This window comes from Elgaria multicarinata, chromosome 12, assembly GCF_023053635.1.
Source record: "Elgaria multicarinata webbii isolate HBS135686 ecotype San Diego chromosome 12, rElgMul1.1.pri, whole genome shotgun sequence".
Taxonomy (NCBI): Eukaryota; Metazoa; Chordata; class Lepidosauria; order Squamata; family Anguidae; genus Elgaria; species Elgaria multicarinata.
In genome coordinates, this window is record NC_086182.1 from 32,512,707 (window position 1) to 32,529,606 (window position 16,900).

General features: G+C 47.9%; 1 protein-coding gene across 1 annotated transcript; it reads right to left on the reverse strand.

Moving 5' to 3' along the window:
- Positions 1 to 1,192: 1,192 nt before the first annotated feature.
- POU2AF3 (POU class 2 homeobox associating factor 3) lies at positions 1,193 to 12,116 on the reverse strand. Its single transcript, XM_063139432.1, has 5 exons — positions 12,085 to 12,116; positions 10,586 to 10,706; positions 4,465 to 4,525; positions 2,329 to 2,558; positions 1,193 to 1,598 (listed from the first exon to the last, which is right to left on the reverse strand). The coding sequence occupies exons 1-5, from the start codon at positions 12,114 to 12,116 to the stop codon at positions 1,242 to 1,244; spliced, it is 801 nt and encodes a 266-aa protein (XP_062995502.1). The 3' UTR covers positions 1,193 to 1,241.
- Positions 12,117 to 16,900: the final 4,784 nt, after the last annotated feature.

Genomic DNA, 16,900 nt, shown 5'->3' on the forward strand with positions numbered 1-16,900 from the left:
GAAGAGACGTCCTTGCCGACGCCACCCACCTACCTCCGACCCGGCCGGCGAGGAGAGCTCGGCGGAAGAAGGCGGGGTGGAGAGGACGCCTCTTCCTCTCTCTTCCCAGGCAAGCTACACGATTGCTTTGGAGGCGCACTGGGGGCGCATGGAAGCGCCCTCAGTACGACGTGTAGAATCCCCACAGGAGGGCTTGTATTATGACTCCCAGCCTCAGATTCTGCTTTTCTGTTCTATATATTATAGGCTGCATGAATGCCATGTTTCCATTCAAGCACAAAAATATTGCAGAACATGCTGTTGTTGGGTGCAAATTTTACTATCCTGGAAGTCTCGGCTTTATTTATTTTGAAAAGACTTTTCTAGTCCTTATTAATGCAAGTTTATGGGCACCGCTCAATAAAACTGCAAAAGCCAGAGGGGCTGCTGAATTTGATACCTGGGAGTCATGGAATGGGGCTTCAGTCCCGGGCATCGCCCTTTGATTCTCCTCAAAACCAGCAGCAGAATAAATTATGCAAACTAGGAGACATCATGCAGATTTGCATAAATTGAACAGGTTGCAGGATTCAGCTTCTCTCGGCACAGAATTTGGATTCCCTGGTTTGGGGGTGGGGGAGGGGAGGTTTTGGTTTTAGCACAACGCATGGTCTAAAAATGTCACCCCGGGCGGATCTACACAGCGCACTGAAGGCACTTGCATGCACCTGCAGTGCGCCCGAAAGCGACTGTGTAGATCCTGCCCTAAGAGGAAGAGGAAGAGGCGGAGGAGGAGGCTGGGGAATCCGGCCGCGTCCTTGCCGCCGCCGCGGCCACCTCCCCGCCAGCCTCCTGCTGCCGGTGAAAGAGCTGCTCGGCGGAAGAAGCTCTCCGACCCGGGTTGCTCTTTCGCCGGCAGCAGTAGGCCGGCGGGGAGGTGGGCAGCAGCAAGGACACGGCCGGATTCCCCAGCCTCCTCCTCCTCCGCCTCTTCCAGCAGGATCTACACAGTCGCTTTTGGGGCGCACTGCAGGCACATGCAAGCGCCTTCAGTGCGCTGTGTAGATCCCCTCCCCCTTTCTGTTCTGCCCCACGAAGAATTCAGTGAAGCCCGAAAGCTTGCATCCTCCAACTCCCAACCTGGGTCGGCTTGCTACAAGATTTGAATTTGCTGACTTAGCATCCCATGCCTTTTGGAACCCAGTTGGCAACCACAGTCTACTGATCCCCTGTGTCTACATCAGCGGACTGATGCTTCCCCGTTAACTGTAGCACGTGTCCCAGCTCCTGTCCCTCCGGAAGAAGTCATCTGCCATGGAGACAGAAGGGGCGTAGTCTTTGCAGTCCACGGTTGCATAGGGGAAATATTCCTGTACTCTGAAAGTGTCCAAGTGCTGAGAACCGCAGGACGTGCAGCAGCATGTGGACGGGGCAGGGTTGTACTGTACATGGGTGTGTTGCTGGTAGGGGCTTCCTTCCGACGGTGGGTACATGCAGCTCTTGGCCTCCAGAGGAGAAGGGGAGCTGTAACTGAGTGGTGCAAAAGGAAGCAGCTGTGGCGGGGAGTAGCTGTAATCGAATGAGCTGGAGGGATCAGAAGAATCCGGGGATACAGGACCCTGGGAGAAGGGAGAGAAAAGGAGGCATCTGAGCAAAACCAATACCCTCAGTTCAACAGCCTAATGTATCCCTGTTTGCTCAGAAGCAAGGCGGGGCCCAGGGCCATAGAACACAAATCTGCAAATGGTAATTTATATGCCGAATAAAAACAATTGCTAAGATTTCTTTAAATTTCACAAGGTCAAAGGTAGTCCATGAATCATTTCAAATAAAATAAGTCCTTCAGTTGATTTGCACACCGACAATTTATATCTTCCCAAACCAATCGAGATTTTCATAGAATCATAGAATCATAGAATAGCAGAGTTGGAAGGGGCCTACAAGGCCATCGAGTCCAACCCCCTGATCAATGCAGGAATCCACCCTAAAGCATCCCTGACAGATGGTTTTCCTTCCCAACGCTACCTGGAGATCCCAAGAATTGAACTCGGGACCTTTTGCAGTCGGAACAGGTGTTCAACCACTGAGCCTGGCTAGTGGCTTAGCCTTAAGTCTCATGATGGAGATGAGCTGGAACTGCCCGGGGGACCACCCACCCATTGAGCCGGTGCCAGAGTTTCAGCTCAGCAGCTGGGACGCTCCCAAGCAATCTTAAACTTTCCACATTTGGCAGCCTTCGTCCTGCAGCCTTGCATGGGTTCCCTTTTGTGTAAGCCCCAAATGGGCACTTCCTAGGACTCCAAACCCCTCGTCCCAGGCCTAGGTTCATAAAAACTGAAGGTCAATTACCAGGCTTTGGTTGAGGCATGGAGCGCCTGGCTGGAAACTGCCAGAGGAACAGGGCAAGGGAGCCTGAGCGACACCCAAAGAGGCCTCCAAAGGCGGCTCAGGCTGAAGGCAGGAGTCTACAAGCTGCTCCAGGTAGCTGGGGATCTCCTCACAGGAAGTGCAGTTCTGGAACTGCCAAGGTGGTAAACAGACAGACGATGGAGACTGAAGTTCTGCTTCTACGTACGGAGCTTAAGAGGAGGAAGAGAAAAAGAACAGGACGTTGAGGTTCAAGGAATTATTTCATGTGCCAAAGTCAGCCCAGCAGAACTCAGGCGGTACCTTTTGAGGGGACGGTAAATAAAGATGATGGGAGAAGGTTCACCTGTTTCATTTCTGCTGCAGGCCAGGCTGCCTTTAAAGGCACAGGGACACTGATATATCTGTTCCCCCCACCCATTCCCTCCCCCACATCCAGAAAATCAAAACAAACGTTTTCAACTCTCTCGATGAGCAGAAAGCGGAAATTATTTTATGAAACAATAATACGTGTGTCCTTTTTCTGCTTGCAACTGTTCCCAAAGTCCTATCCCGGAAGGTTTCTATGGTTTATTTATTTTATTTTTACTTTTAAGTTGGCGGGGGGGGGAGAGAATCCCATTCTTCCTTCAAGGAACTCATGATGAGCTGAAGACATTTTTCTGCCTGAAGCGGATCCCACATGGCTAGTGATACTTTGAAAACTTGCTGCACCATCCAGACATCTGCTCTTGCCTTCAGGTATCCCTTCCTACTCATAGTGCTGCCTGCAGCAGGTTACTTCACCCTTCTGCATGGTAGGGCCGGCCCTCTGTCTCCACCCCCATTTTATCCTCATGGGCCAGCAAGGTAGATTAGGCAGAGAAAGTGACTGGCCCAAGATGACCTAGGGATCTTCGTCGCTTCCTGATGCACACCTGCCACTCAACACTGCCTCAGGCAGAGCAAGCAACACCTGAAGTGCTATTTACCTGGAGTTACCTGGATAAGAAGACACTAAGGACACTGGCTGTAAAAGAAGGAGGCATTTGGGATCATCAGCTTACTATGAAACATGTTGGGAGTTTTGAAATCATGGTTTTCTTCTGCGTCTTGGAAACGCAACTCTGTCTCCATTCAACTACCTGTACACTGAAAATAGTCACTCGCTCTCGCAAATGTGTATGTACTCATTTGGTTCTACTGCTTTCTGGAATTTCTCTTGCATGCCAAGTTATTCATGGATGCATCTACCTGTGGGATCCCGGAGATATTTGGTTTTTAGTGTTTAAAAACAGGTCGCCCCGAAGAGAAGACTTCTTTTTTTGAAACAGCGAGAAGGGTCTGAGTATTTCACGTTGCTCAATTAATATATGCAAATCTGTATCCTGATTTGTATGGATTGGAAGTATATTTATATATGCATATATGGATATTTATTCCCCATAGGATGCGTGTTTGTGCGTGTGTGTGTGTATTTGCAAATAACCGAACTGGAGTTTTGCTGTTGTTTCAATTGTCTTGATTGTTCAGCTACTAAAGGACGAAGAAAAAGCCAACATTCCTGCCTCTTAAATCCTGTCAGCTCTTGGATGGTTCTGTACACCAGGAAGGAGCTGGTATAAACTGTGAAGAAAGATTAACCCCCTCTGGATTTTCAGGAAGAGAGATTGAAACAGAACAGGAGCGAAAGAAGCAAAACTTGCCAAGCTGGGAATGGACTGATTAGTAGGAAAACACTAAATCTGCCTGATATGGGCAGGAGGAAGGGGAGGAAAAAAGTAAACCGAGGTGGTCTGTTATATTCCCTTGGCGTGATTGATCTTTCTAGGGGGAAAAGTACGGATATAAAAGCAAACGGCAAACTGAACGGGAGAGGCTTAAAAAAGAACTTCCTAACTTCCCCCACCCTGGCCCCCCTGTATCCTCATCTGCATTTACCAAGCTCGTTCCACGGTTCCAATTGGCCAGGTTCCTAATTAAATGCCTGTGGCTGACTCCCAAGTCTGGATTCAAGATGCGACTTCTGGGAATAGACTTAGGAAGTCCTGGAAAAGAAGTGTGTGTGTGTGTGTGTGTGTTGTGTTGTGATGTGTTGTGTTGAGTGTGGATGTGAGTGTGGGTGCTTTTTGTACCAACCTGCACAGGGAGGGGACAAAGTCTCCGTGAACTGGACACTGCCACTGCCTTCTCCGGAAACCTGAGAATAAAAGGAGCAAAGCAAAGCTGGAGTGTTCCTCCATGTAAAAGGCAGAAGGACTCCTTGCTTCCCCCACCCCCCTTCCTGCATCCCTTTTACACGGTGGAGGTAAGTCCAGGATTTCTCTCCATGAGAAAGCTGAGCAGCTGCATGCAGAAGCCACATGAACGGGGCTTATATTAAAAGCCGGCCGTGCCCTTATGCTTAAGCGATGGCCATTCTAGATACTGGGACTTTATTAACTAGCTAATAAGGTGCCTTCTCTCCCAAAGCTGCACCAATTTTCTTTAAACATAACCTTCCCGAAATCCATTAAGGATGCACCACTCTGGGGTTGCAGCTTACCCCGGGGCACGCTTGCTGGGTGGGTGTTTTCTTCTTCTTTTTAAACAACGTATTTTCAACAAAGCTCTGTTTATGCAGATGTAAAGAGCAGAAAACATAAAAAGAAGATAATTGGAAGGTCAGCCCCAATGTGCAGACCCTATTTGGAGAGCATTTCCTTTGGGATGTACAACCCTCTTTTGTTTAAATCCATAAAGGCAGGCATTCACGCTGCCCACTTCTGTGTGAGAGAGAAGTGGCAGGTGTCTCGAACCAAAAGTCGAGAGCTGACACAACTCAGGTTTCGCCTAAATAGAAATTTGAAGCAAACTCGAAGAATCCTCCAGAGGAGAAATTTCAGAGGGGTTTTTCAAGAAGCCAAGTGAAATTTCTCAAGAAGCACAGGAGGCAGACACCTTGCTGAAGCTAAGCAGGTCTGGGTCTGGCCGGTGCTTATGGGGGGGGGGAGACCCCCTGGGAACCGCATGTAACCCCTTTGAGTTCCATGAGAGAAGAAAAGTGGGGTATAAATGTAATAAACAAATAATAAAAGACAGATGGGGGATGGAGTCCTTCCACATCCCCTTGGTTTGTCACCGGGTTCCAACTCAGGTGAATTTCACCTCTAATTTCAAGGTTATGCGAATTGCAAAACACCCAAAGGATTTCAAGAGATGCCAGTTGAATTACGAGAAAGCCAGCGGAAGCCAGGGAGAATTTGTACAGCCCTATAAAGAACCGTCCCTGCTGCGCTTTTAATACAGGATCTTCCATCCCACTCTGTATTTAATTAATTAATTAAATTGTTTGTAATATTTCTTTCTGCCCAACAACATGGGCAGCAACAGGTGTTTGTTTGTTTGTTAAAAATGCAAAAGTTAAAGCCATCAGCAAAAGAAATTGGGACCAGCTTTATGTGAGAAAGGCAGGAAGGGTATGAAAACAACGAAGGAGGAACTCTCGAACATGTGCTAGAACTATGTAGTTTATTAGGCCCAATATGTTTCAAGTGAAGAAGAGAGACATGTTCTGTGTTTTCTGTTGCAAAGCTACTCACTGTTCCAAAAGAATTCCTTTGCAACAGGGAATGTCAAAGAACATTCTGCCTCTGATGAGGTTCTTCACGTGAAATATTTCTAGTGCATCTAGTCAAGTCTTCCTTTCCGTTGTTTTCAATTTTTCTCAGTGCCAAAGGACAAAAAAAGTCTAAATATTAATGGGGAAGAGGTTAAATCAAGATTCCTGGGACAAGGAGGTTTACATTCTGGGTGCCACAGCGGAGAAGGTTCCAGCTCATGTACCCACAGAGCGGCACACAGAACAAAGCATCCCATGAAGACATGTGCAGGTGGGCAGGACCGTGTGGGAGAAGACAGGTGCTTGAGTTTCCCAGCGGAAACAAACACAACAGAGGAAATGCATTCCAACTTTGGCATGAGAGAAGTTTTCCAAGACGCAACTCCAGAAATAAACCAATAGTAAAGTTCTACACAGATGCACACAGGCCAGGCCAGTGTCAAACCTTCCCCAATGGTACAACCACAGCAAGTGCCTCTCCCACCCACCCCAACCGAGGAAGGGTGTAGATCCATGTGGGAGAGCCCACAACCTCCCCAGTTACCTAGAGAGGTTGTGGGCTCTCCCACACTAGAGGCCTTACAAGAGGCAGCTGGACAACCATCTGTCAGGGATGCTTTAGGGTGGATTCCTGCATTGAGCAGGGGGTTGGACTCGATGGCCTTGTAGGCCCCTTCCAACTCTGCTATTCTATGATTCTGTGTAGTTTCATGTTAAATCCATTCCAGTTATCACTGCAATGACCTAACGAAACAGGAGGAGCTGTGTAAACGGAACAATGTGCACTATTCCAAGAGGTTGAGCAGCCGCTTCTGCTGCCTTTAGTTTAACTTGAATGTCCTACTCAAAGTAAACCCACAGAGCTCCTATGTACTCCTTTACACACTGCAAAGAACAACCACTCCCTTCAAAAAAGGATTTGACTAATTGCAACTGGTGGACGAAACAGCAGTAATGGAGTGATGCTGAAGCAGGATAATCGTTTCTTGGAGTAAAGGGCTGGAGTGGGGGGGACGCTCTTTGCAACTCCTACATTTTGGTCTGTATACAACAAAGTAACTCCGTTTATTTGAAACTTTGCTCATGGAAAAGAAAACGTAAACCTAGTTTTTATCTAGAGGCCTTGTTTGTTTTTATTTTATTTAAGTTTGCCTTTTCCTTTACTACTACTACTACTACTACTACTACTAATAATAATAATAATAATAATAGTAATAATTTATTTTGCTTTGAACACCTGTGCCAGCGTCACACGGAAAACCTGTCCTTTTCTAGCCTTTGGTTCAATTCACGTTCAAATGCAAACCAAACCAAACACTCGCTTATGCTCTCTGCTCCCCTACGGGCTGCAGCAATCTACACTGTTGCTTTAAAGCGCTTTATAACAGTTTTATAGCACTTTAAAGCAGTTAAAGCGCTTTATAACTGTTATAAAGCGCTTTAAAGCAGTAGTGTAGATCCTGCCCAAGACAGCTGCCTTAAATGTGTTCTAAGACCTCCTGGTTAGAGCAATTCAGTTCTTACAGCACAGCTAAAAAGCTAACTGCATTTGTGTGCATTAAACACGTTTCACAACCATAGGAGAGGTAACACCATGATGGGTCATTTCAGCACTAGAAGGAGAGGATAAATCTCAATTTGGGCGTAGAAAGTGTCTTGGCTGTCCTGTTTCTTACAGAAACGTCTTCTGTGAGGAACAACAGGTGGGGAGTGAATGAAATCTGGGAAGGGGGAAATAACCCTCCAGTGCTGTGAACCCGGAAGCAATATTTGGCTGGTGGCTTCTTTATGCAAATAAGTAAAGTAACACGAGCCAAGAGAGCGGGTTACATGCAGAGGAGCTGATTAATGTGTTCCCTGCATCTATTTAATCCCTTCCTTACCTTGCAAAGAGCAAGCTAACGCTTTCCCCTTTCCCATTAAAACTTTACCTGTGGGATGGTCCAGGTTGCTGTTGTGGCTGCTACTACATCCTAGATCCGACACCACAGACAGGATTTTGATATCACAGTGATGGCATTAGTTAGGGTGCCCATATGAAAAGGAGGACCAGGCTCCTGAATCTTTAACAGTTGCACAGAAAAGGGAATTTCAGCAGGTGTTGTTTGTAGGCATGCAGCCCCTGGTGAAATTCCCTGTACATCACAATAGTTAAAGCTGTAGGAGCCCTGCCCCCTTGACCACATACAAAAGAGGGCAGGGCTCCTGCAGCTTAAATTGTTGTGATGAAGAGGGAATTTCACCAGTTGCTGCATGTATACATATGACACCTGCTGAAATTCCCTTTTCTATATAACTGACAACAAAGGTCCGCATAGTTAAAGCAATGGTATTCCCCGTAGTAACCTATGGCTGCGAGAGCTGGACCATAAGGAAAGCTGAGCGAAGGAAGAGAGATGCTTTTGAACTGTGGTGTTGGAGGAAAATTCTGAGAGTGCCTTGGACTGCAAGAAGATCCAACCAGTCCATACTCCAGGAAATAAAGCCAGACTGCTCACTTGAGGGAATGGTATTAAAGGCAAAACTGAAGTACTTTGGCCACATAATGAGAAGACAGGACACCCTGGAGAAGAGGCTGATGCTAGGGAAAGTGGAAGGCAAAAGGAAGAGGGGCCGACGGAGGGCAAGATGGATGGATGATATTCTGGAGGTGACAGACTTGACCTTGGGGGAGCTAGGGGTGGCGATGGCCGACAGAAAGCTCTGGCGTGGGCTGGTCCATGAAGTCACGAAGAGTCGGAAGCGACTGAACGAATAAACAACAACATACAACTGTTAAAGATACAGGAGCCCTGTCCTCCTTTTCATATGGTCACCCTAAGTTAGTTCACCCACGCACCAAGGCCTGTTCAGACATGCATGTGAGATCTGTTGATCTCACTGCGTTTGATGACGGGCAGCAAGAGGTGTGAACAGACTTCATCAGAAAGCAGTGCTTTTTTCAGGCAACTGGGAAACTGTGTTGGAGTGGAGATAGCCCCCCTCCCCCCACACACACAGAGTGAGAATGAGAGAGAGAGAGAGAGAGAGAGAGACAGACAGAGACAGAGACAGAGACAGAGAGAGAGTGTCAAAAAGTAATAGACATGGTTGTAATCCGCCCAGAAAACATTCATTAATGGATAGATTAGAAATGGAATAAATAAATAAAGCATGTGCAGAACCTAAATATATAGTAACTGAGTGCGGAGGAATCAAGGGATGCACATGCATATGTAAACGAAGTCTTCCTCAACATTTTGGTAAGATTGTAGTGGGGATTTAGGAAGGCATCATGTGAACCAAGGGTTGACAGAAAGAAGGCCACTATCAACTGGTGGAATGGTGGCCAATTTCTGGTGTCCACCTGGTTGCTGGGATCCTTGCAAAGAATGCTGGACTTAGGTGGACCTTGGTCTGACCCAGCAAGGCATTTGGGGTGGTGGGGGGAACACGTTGTGAAGCAAAAGCACCCACTCAGGGCCACTCAGCACAGATTAACTACACCTTAACTGTTAAAAGACCTTGAGTCTATATCAGCCTTCCCCAGCCTAGTCCCCTCCAGGTGTGTTGGCCGTGATGGCTGGGGAAAATGGGAGTTGTAGTCCAACACATGCAAAGGGCACTACATTGGGGGAGGCTGATGTAGACCATACGGAATTAGATGGACCAATGGCCTGAATCATTATAAGGCAGCTTTCCAGGTTGCTAACCATCCCTGCAATCGTCTCCAAACACCGTAGAAAACATTTGCTCGAACGGATTAGTGTTGTTGAGTGCTTGATAGGTTAAAACATTAATTTGCAAGTCAACATTCCTTGGCCACTGAATACACTCACTCCTCATGGAGCTACTTTGGAAGTGCCACCCACTTCCCCCCTTAAACATCATCATCATCATTATCATCATCATCATTAAACTTCTGCAAAGCTTGGGAGTCCTCCAAGTCTGCTGGAAATGGGTGGCACCAATTTGGCTACATAAAGATCAGCACTCACAACATGCACATTGGAAATAAAGGGAACAGTTTGAACAAAGAGGCTGCCTTACAGCTCGGTCACAAACACACGTTCTTCCTTTGAGGGGTGGCTAAGGCTAGTGTGTGTGAATAAACCAGTGGAGATCAAACACTGTCTTGACACACGTCTAACACAATGTTTTTTAATAGTCAGGGCTGGTCTGGACAAACGTCATCACAAAGTAAACTGTTCCTAGATATTGCCACTTCAGACGGCAGCTGAAGGATGGAATTGCTGAATACACTTCCAAAATAAATAAAATAAAATAAAATAATAATATCATCCTTGCACATAGAAAGATAGTATGTCAGGGAGGATTCTATCCCACACTTCTCTCTGACATGCTATTTTCCCATGTGGAGGAATTTTGATTTTTTAAAAAAGTGATGGGAATGGATTCAAATACACAAGCCACACCCCCTCCCCAGCCCCAAATCTGTCATGGTTCTAAGTACAGCTGTTTGACTAGTCCAAGTTTCAGTTTCACACATCTTCAAGTGTTGAGTAATCACGTGACGTGCACACTGCACCACTAATTTCCCCCACCCCGAAAGATGCTACCCAGTAATGACTGTGAAACAATGAAATAGTTGTTCCTGACTGACCACCCGCCTAGCCCTACAAATGTCCATGCTCATGCAAACGTGGGGAAGGGGCTTACGGGGTCATCAACCACGGCCTGCTTGGCTCTCCTCTGCTGCAGAAGCTCCTTCACGGTAATCTTGACTCGGACACCTTGATAGATCTTTGGTTTTCCTGAAATGACGGAATTCAAAACAGAACTTTTCTTATTTATTTATTTATTTATTTTGCAGTGAAAGGAAACCAAATGAACACACAGCTGTGGTTATGTTTCGAACAGTAAAAACTTGAGTTTAGGATTCAGTGTCTTTGATCCCCAAATCCCTCAAACTTGCAATTCTGCACTTTAAACATGGGGGCGGTGAGTTTTAATCCCGACCGAGGAAGATGGCAATGGGTGGACTCCCCCATAAAATAAAATCCCATGCTGGAGGCCAAACAATTGCACAGTCAAAACCCCATCTGGACGCACTCCAGGGTATAAATGGTCTTACGCAGCCCAACAGCCCAACCGGTGCATTTGGAACCGGGGTAGGTGGGAATCGATCCAAGTACATTTCAGCACAAGTGTAGGGAAGATAGGTAGGATTTTAAGGATGTAAGGGCCCCGTTCTAGGCACATTTAGGCAGAAAGAAAAGTCCTGCAAATCTCAGCTGCCTGGGGAACGCTGGAGGTTGTAAGACGTTTTTCTGCCTAAACATCCATCTCCCTCCCTGGTGAAGACGAATTTTAAGAATGCCAAGCTGTTCAATACATATACCCAATCCCATTGCTCCTTGCACAGAATAAGGAAGGGGACAGCTGCCTTCGGAGCGGCCCCCTCCTCTATCAAAGTCTAGAACAGAAGCAGCTCCATTGTACCAGGCGCTGGGGAACATGGGTGAGAGGGTGCTGTTGCACCATGTCCTGCTTGGTCATCCCTGGCCGACAGCTGGTGGGCCACTGTGTGAACAGAGTGCTGGACTAGATGGACCCTTGGTCTGATCCAGCATCAGGGCTCTTCTTACGTTCTTACTTCAGCACAGTCCGTACTCTTTGGCTGGGGCTTGTGCTACCACTTGGAAGGCATTGGGCAGTCTTTTCTCTCCCCCCCCTCCCCCCAGTAAAGGAGAAAGATGGAAGCAGCCTTAGGAAATGACATGCAGGCTACAAGTGGGAAATGATGTCACTGTGAAGGAGGCAGAGCTATGGCTTGATAAAAGCATCCTTTCAACCGTGCCCCAAATTAATACAACTGCCTGGATTGAGGGTGCTCCCAGCCAGGCTTTCGGTTCTGCAGCCCCTCTGGTTCATCTGCAGGATTTTATAGAGGGTGAGGGAGGGTTCCAGAAAATGAGGGCTTCCGTTTGTTTTCCCACTTCCTCCTTAGCACAAGGGGAGGGGATGGTTAAGGATAGGGGTGTGCACGGACCCCCCCGATCCGCCCCGCGGGCCAATCCGAAAATTTCGGACCGGCCCGCTCCGCTCCGCTCGCCCATAGTCCGCTCCTCTTCGCCGCGGAGCTCCGGCTCCGAATCGGATCTCTGCAGTGGAGAGGAGTGGCGCCAGGTAAGGCCCCCCTCCCTCCTCTCCCTTACCTGTAGAGCCCGGGGGCCTTACCTGCGTCCATCCGCGGTCCCTCGGCTTCTTCAATTGAGCCCTTGGCTCAATCAGGAAGTCTGGGCCGCAAGTGCAGCCTAGACTTCCTGGTTGAGCCACGGGCTCAATTGAAGAAGCCGAGGGACCACGGACGGATGCAGGTAAGGGAGAGGAGGAGGGGGTTACTGGGCCCTGCCGCTGTCGCGCATGGGCGACAGCGACAGCGGCAGGGCCCGGTAAACCCCACTTACCTTTCTTGCGGAGCTCCGGATCGAGGCGAAGGATCCGCCTTCACCTCGATCCTCTTCGCAACGCTCCGCTTCCCCCCCCAATCCTCTTCGCCTCCGCCTTAAGGGTAGGCGAAGCCCCCCGCTCCGCTCCTGCTTCTCGGGTTCGAGGAGAAGCGGAGCACATCCCTAGTTAAAGAGATGGTTAAGGAGGAAAAGACAGAATAGCTGCACAATGCCTTTGTATTTGTTGTGCAAGGAACCCTCCGACTGGCAGCGTCCTAAGGCTGCAATCCTATATGCACACAGCGGGATTGTGTTGCACAAGTGTGAATGGCTTTCTGCTCAGGGATGTCCCGAGTTGAAGTCTCACCTCTGCCATGTGACCTCATTGGCTGACGTTGGATTACGTTCATTGACCTGGTTCACACATAACGTCAACTCAGAGTATGAGTTGTCATGGAATCGTGGGTTGTTGTTGAATCATGGGTTATTGTTACATGCAAATCCTGCACGAACCCAGAGTTCACAACCCAGTAACAAACCATGGGTTTCTCTTCCTGGATTGTTTGTGGTTAACAATTCCTAGTTAAGCCATACTGCAGGGTTCGCATGCAACAGCAACCGATACTCAGCCCATGCTCTGGGTTGTATTTACATGTCAGGGCAGAGCATGGCCTCAGTCTCTGCCCCCACCCCCCTGCTATATGGGGACAATTATACCAGCTTACATTACAGAGCGGTTGCAAAGCTTGCTGGGAGAAACATGTGTGTGAAGTTCTTTACAAACGCGAAGTATTAAACCACCAGACAAATGCAACCTGTCCCGATTGGAGAAATGAAGGCCAGAGAGAGGCAGAGAACTGAGATGGAAACATGAGAGTAGGGAGATATCATGTTTTAGCAAAGCCGCTGTAAACAGTCAAGAAACACAACGGCAGTTTCAAATTTCAGCAACATGGTTTAGGCGGGGAATAATGGCTAAATTTTTGGAACAAATTTGCCAGATGAAAAGCTACAAGGCCTTATTTCCCTGAAGGATTGTGAAACCGGGGTCAGGGTGAGCAGGGTGGCTGAAGGAGATTTTTGTAAATACATAAGAGCTCTGTTGGATCAGAGCCAAGGACTCTCTAGCCCGGAATTCTGTTCCCACAGTGGCCAACCAGCTGCCTGTGGGAAACTCAAAAAACGTTAAGTGCAGTAGCAGCCTCCTGCTCGTGTATCCCTAGCATATTAGGGCTGTACACAGGGCTGTACACAGACACACACACCCCGATCCGCTCCGGATCCCGATTTGCAACTTCTGCCCTGTGTCGATCCGCCTATGCTCTGTTCCTCTCCGGAGTTCCGGATCCGAATCGGAGCTCCACGGCGGTGCCGCCGCCGCCAGGTAAGGCCTCTCTACCCCCTCACAACTTACCTGCCTCCGTCGTGGTCCGGTGGCGGCTTCAACTTTGGCCGAGGACTCAAACAGGAAGATCAGGCCACAGTTGCGGCCTGGTCTTCCGGTTTGAATCCTCAGCCTCAGTTGAAGCCACCACCGGACCGTGAAGGAGCCAGATAAGCAGCTCTACCCCCTGCCCATTACCTGGCTCTGCCGCTGTCGCCTCACGGACTGCGGTAGCACCAGGTAAGCCCCCACTTACCTTTATTTCGGAGCTCCGGATCGAGGTGAAGGATCCGCTTGGTCTCGATCCACTTCATCTTGATCCGCAGCTCCCCCGCCCCGATCCGTCTCCGCCTTTGTCGGAGGTGAATCAGGCCGCCTCGCTATCGCTTCTCCGATCCGAAGCGAAGCACAGCCTTATGGTGTACACATAGGCATATTGCCTCTGACACTAGCCATCAGGACCATCCCCACATCTTGTGGTTGTTTAACTATGCACTACTTTTTGTCTCTCCTGAATCTCCCACTGCTCGTTTCATTGGATGACCCTGGGTTCTAGTATGATGAAATGATCCACTTTCTACACACCACACTTTTATATGCCTCTACTATTATGTCCTCCCTCAAGCCCCAAACATTGTAAACTTTCCGCCTAAAGGAGTTGCTCCAGCCCCCCTTGAGCATTTGGGTTGCCCTTATCTGCACCATCTCCAGTTCAACAATAACCTTTTTGAGATGTGTTGACCAGAACTGTACACAGTATTCTAAATTGGTTCACACCATAGATTTGTATACAGGCATGATGATATTGACAGTTTTATTTTCACTTCCCAATGATCTCCAACATGGCATTTGCCTTTTTTCACCACAGCTGCACACTGGGTTGCTGTTTACGTGGGGCAATCTCCCCAAGGTCTCTTTCCTGGTCGGTCAATGCCAGCGCAGACCCCATTTACTGTATATGTGAAGATAAAAATGTTTTCTTGGTTGAGTCATAGAATCATAGAATAATAGAGTTGGAAGGGGGCCTATAAGGCCATCTAGTCCAACCCCCCGCTCGAAGCAGGATTCCACCTTAAAGCATACCTGACAGATGCCACCTGAAGGCCTCTTGTGTGGGAGAGCCCACAACCTCTCTAGGTAACTGGTTCCATTGTCGTACTGCTCTAACAGTCAGGAAGTTTTTCCTGATGTCCAACCGGAATCTGACTTCCTGTAACTTGAGCCCGTTATTCCATGTCCTGCACTCTGGGATGATTGAGAAGAGATCCTGGCCCTCCTCTCTGTAACAACCTTTTAAGTATTTGAAGAGTGCTATCATATTTACCATTTTAATGCCCATTCACCATTTTGGAAATATCCTTTTGGAACTTGTCAGTTTTCCTTTTCATTATCCACCCCCCGCCCCCCCGGAATAACTTGGTGTCATCATCAGCCAACCTGGACACCTTACCCTTAACTCCAGATCATTTATGAAGTTAGAAAGAGTCCTGGTCCGAATACAAATCCATGTAGTGCTCTTTGGGAACCTGGCTTGTGCACACATTTAGCCCAGAAGCCATCTGAAGATGCCTCTCCAATTTAAAATATCTAAAATATATTCGGCTAGAATATATTTTAAACTTAAGGTATTCCCAGCTGCTTTTGCACCATGGAAGAAGCAGGAACACACTTTCTTCACCACTGTGCGTGGATTGAGTCGTTTCAGTGTCGCATGAAGCACCTTGCAGATGTCAGCAAAGAAACTGTAGTAATGAGGCAGCAATAAAAAAATAACCGAGCCACAACAATCAGGTGTCAGCAACTCTAAAGAAGGCTTATATGGCTTCCAGAAGACATTCTGGCTCCCAATATGTTGTACAATTAAGGGACATTACAATCGTTGGCCAGATGGGATGGTGAAGAAGGCATTGGCAGGGTGACGGGTAATTACCAGTTCATGATTAAAGGGGGTTATGTGTTTGTTTTTCAGCCCAATCCTCTTAAATTAGTGGAACTCTAAACTCAGTGATAAGCTGAGTTGGAATCCATCATTGTCACTTGAGGCTCAGGTGACCTCAGTGGCACGGAGTGCCTTCTACAAACTCCGGTTGGTGGCCCAGCTGCGCCCCTATCTAGACAGGGATAACCTGGCTTCAGTTGTCCATGCTCTGGTAACCTCCAAGTTAGATTACTGCAATGCGCTCTACGTAGGGCTGCCTTTGAAGACGGTTCGGAAGCTGCAGCTCATGCAAAATGCAGCGGCCAGATTGATTTCGAGAACCAGAAGGTTCGGCCATATAACACCTGCTCTGGTCTGCTTGCACTGGCTGCCTGTATGTTTCCGAGCCAATTCAAGGTGCTGGTTTTGACCTATAAAGCCTTACACGGCTTGGGACCACAATACCTGACGGAACGTCTCTCCCGATGTGAATATACCCGGTCACTACGTTCAAAATCTAAGGTCCTCCTCCGGGTGCCTACTCCGAGAGAGGCTCGGAGTGTGGCAACGAGGGATAGGGCCTTTTTGGTGGTGGCCCCCAGACTGTGGAATGATCTCCCTGACGAGGCTCGCCTGGCGCCAACGCTGCTATCTTTCCGGCGCCAGGTTAAGACTTTCCTCTTTGCCCAGGCGTATGGCGGCACATCTTAATCACCCACATGTTTAGTTTTTTAACGGTTTTTAATGCTTTATGTGTGTATGTTCTGTGTTTTAGAATTTTAAATTTTGTATACTTGTTTTTATCTCAATTTTAGAATTTCTGTAAACTGCCCAGAGAGCCCTGGCTATGGGAGCGGTATAGAAGTGTAATAAATAAATAAATAAAGCGTGGATCAAATAAGCATCCCTCCTACTGAACCCCAGAACTGAGTGTTGTGTCGCTGTTTCTCCATCAATATTATCCGTTCATCAAAAGTATCACTTGCATTACCACTGATTCTCCCGGCCAGAAGAACAGGTGGTGCAGGAAGCCTTTTGGCTATACTGCCATTTTGCACAGGGCATGTCTACGCTCAAACTTCAGTGGGTCTATCCCCAATATGGCATTCGGAGCAAAACTTTCCCCAAGGAACTCTGGGAAGCGTCGTTTTGCACCTGTACCTAAGATCCAAGTGTCCTGCCGTTTAATGCAAAAACGAGGGGGGTCCTTCTAATATCTGGGTGCTGCAGGTTTTTCACAGCATAAACTTGCTTTGTGAGTTGCTTCCAGACAGAGGGCT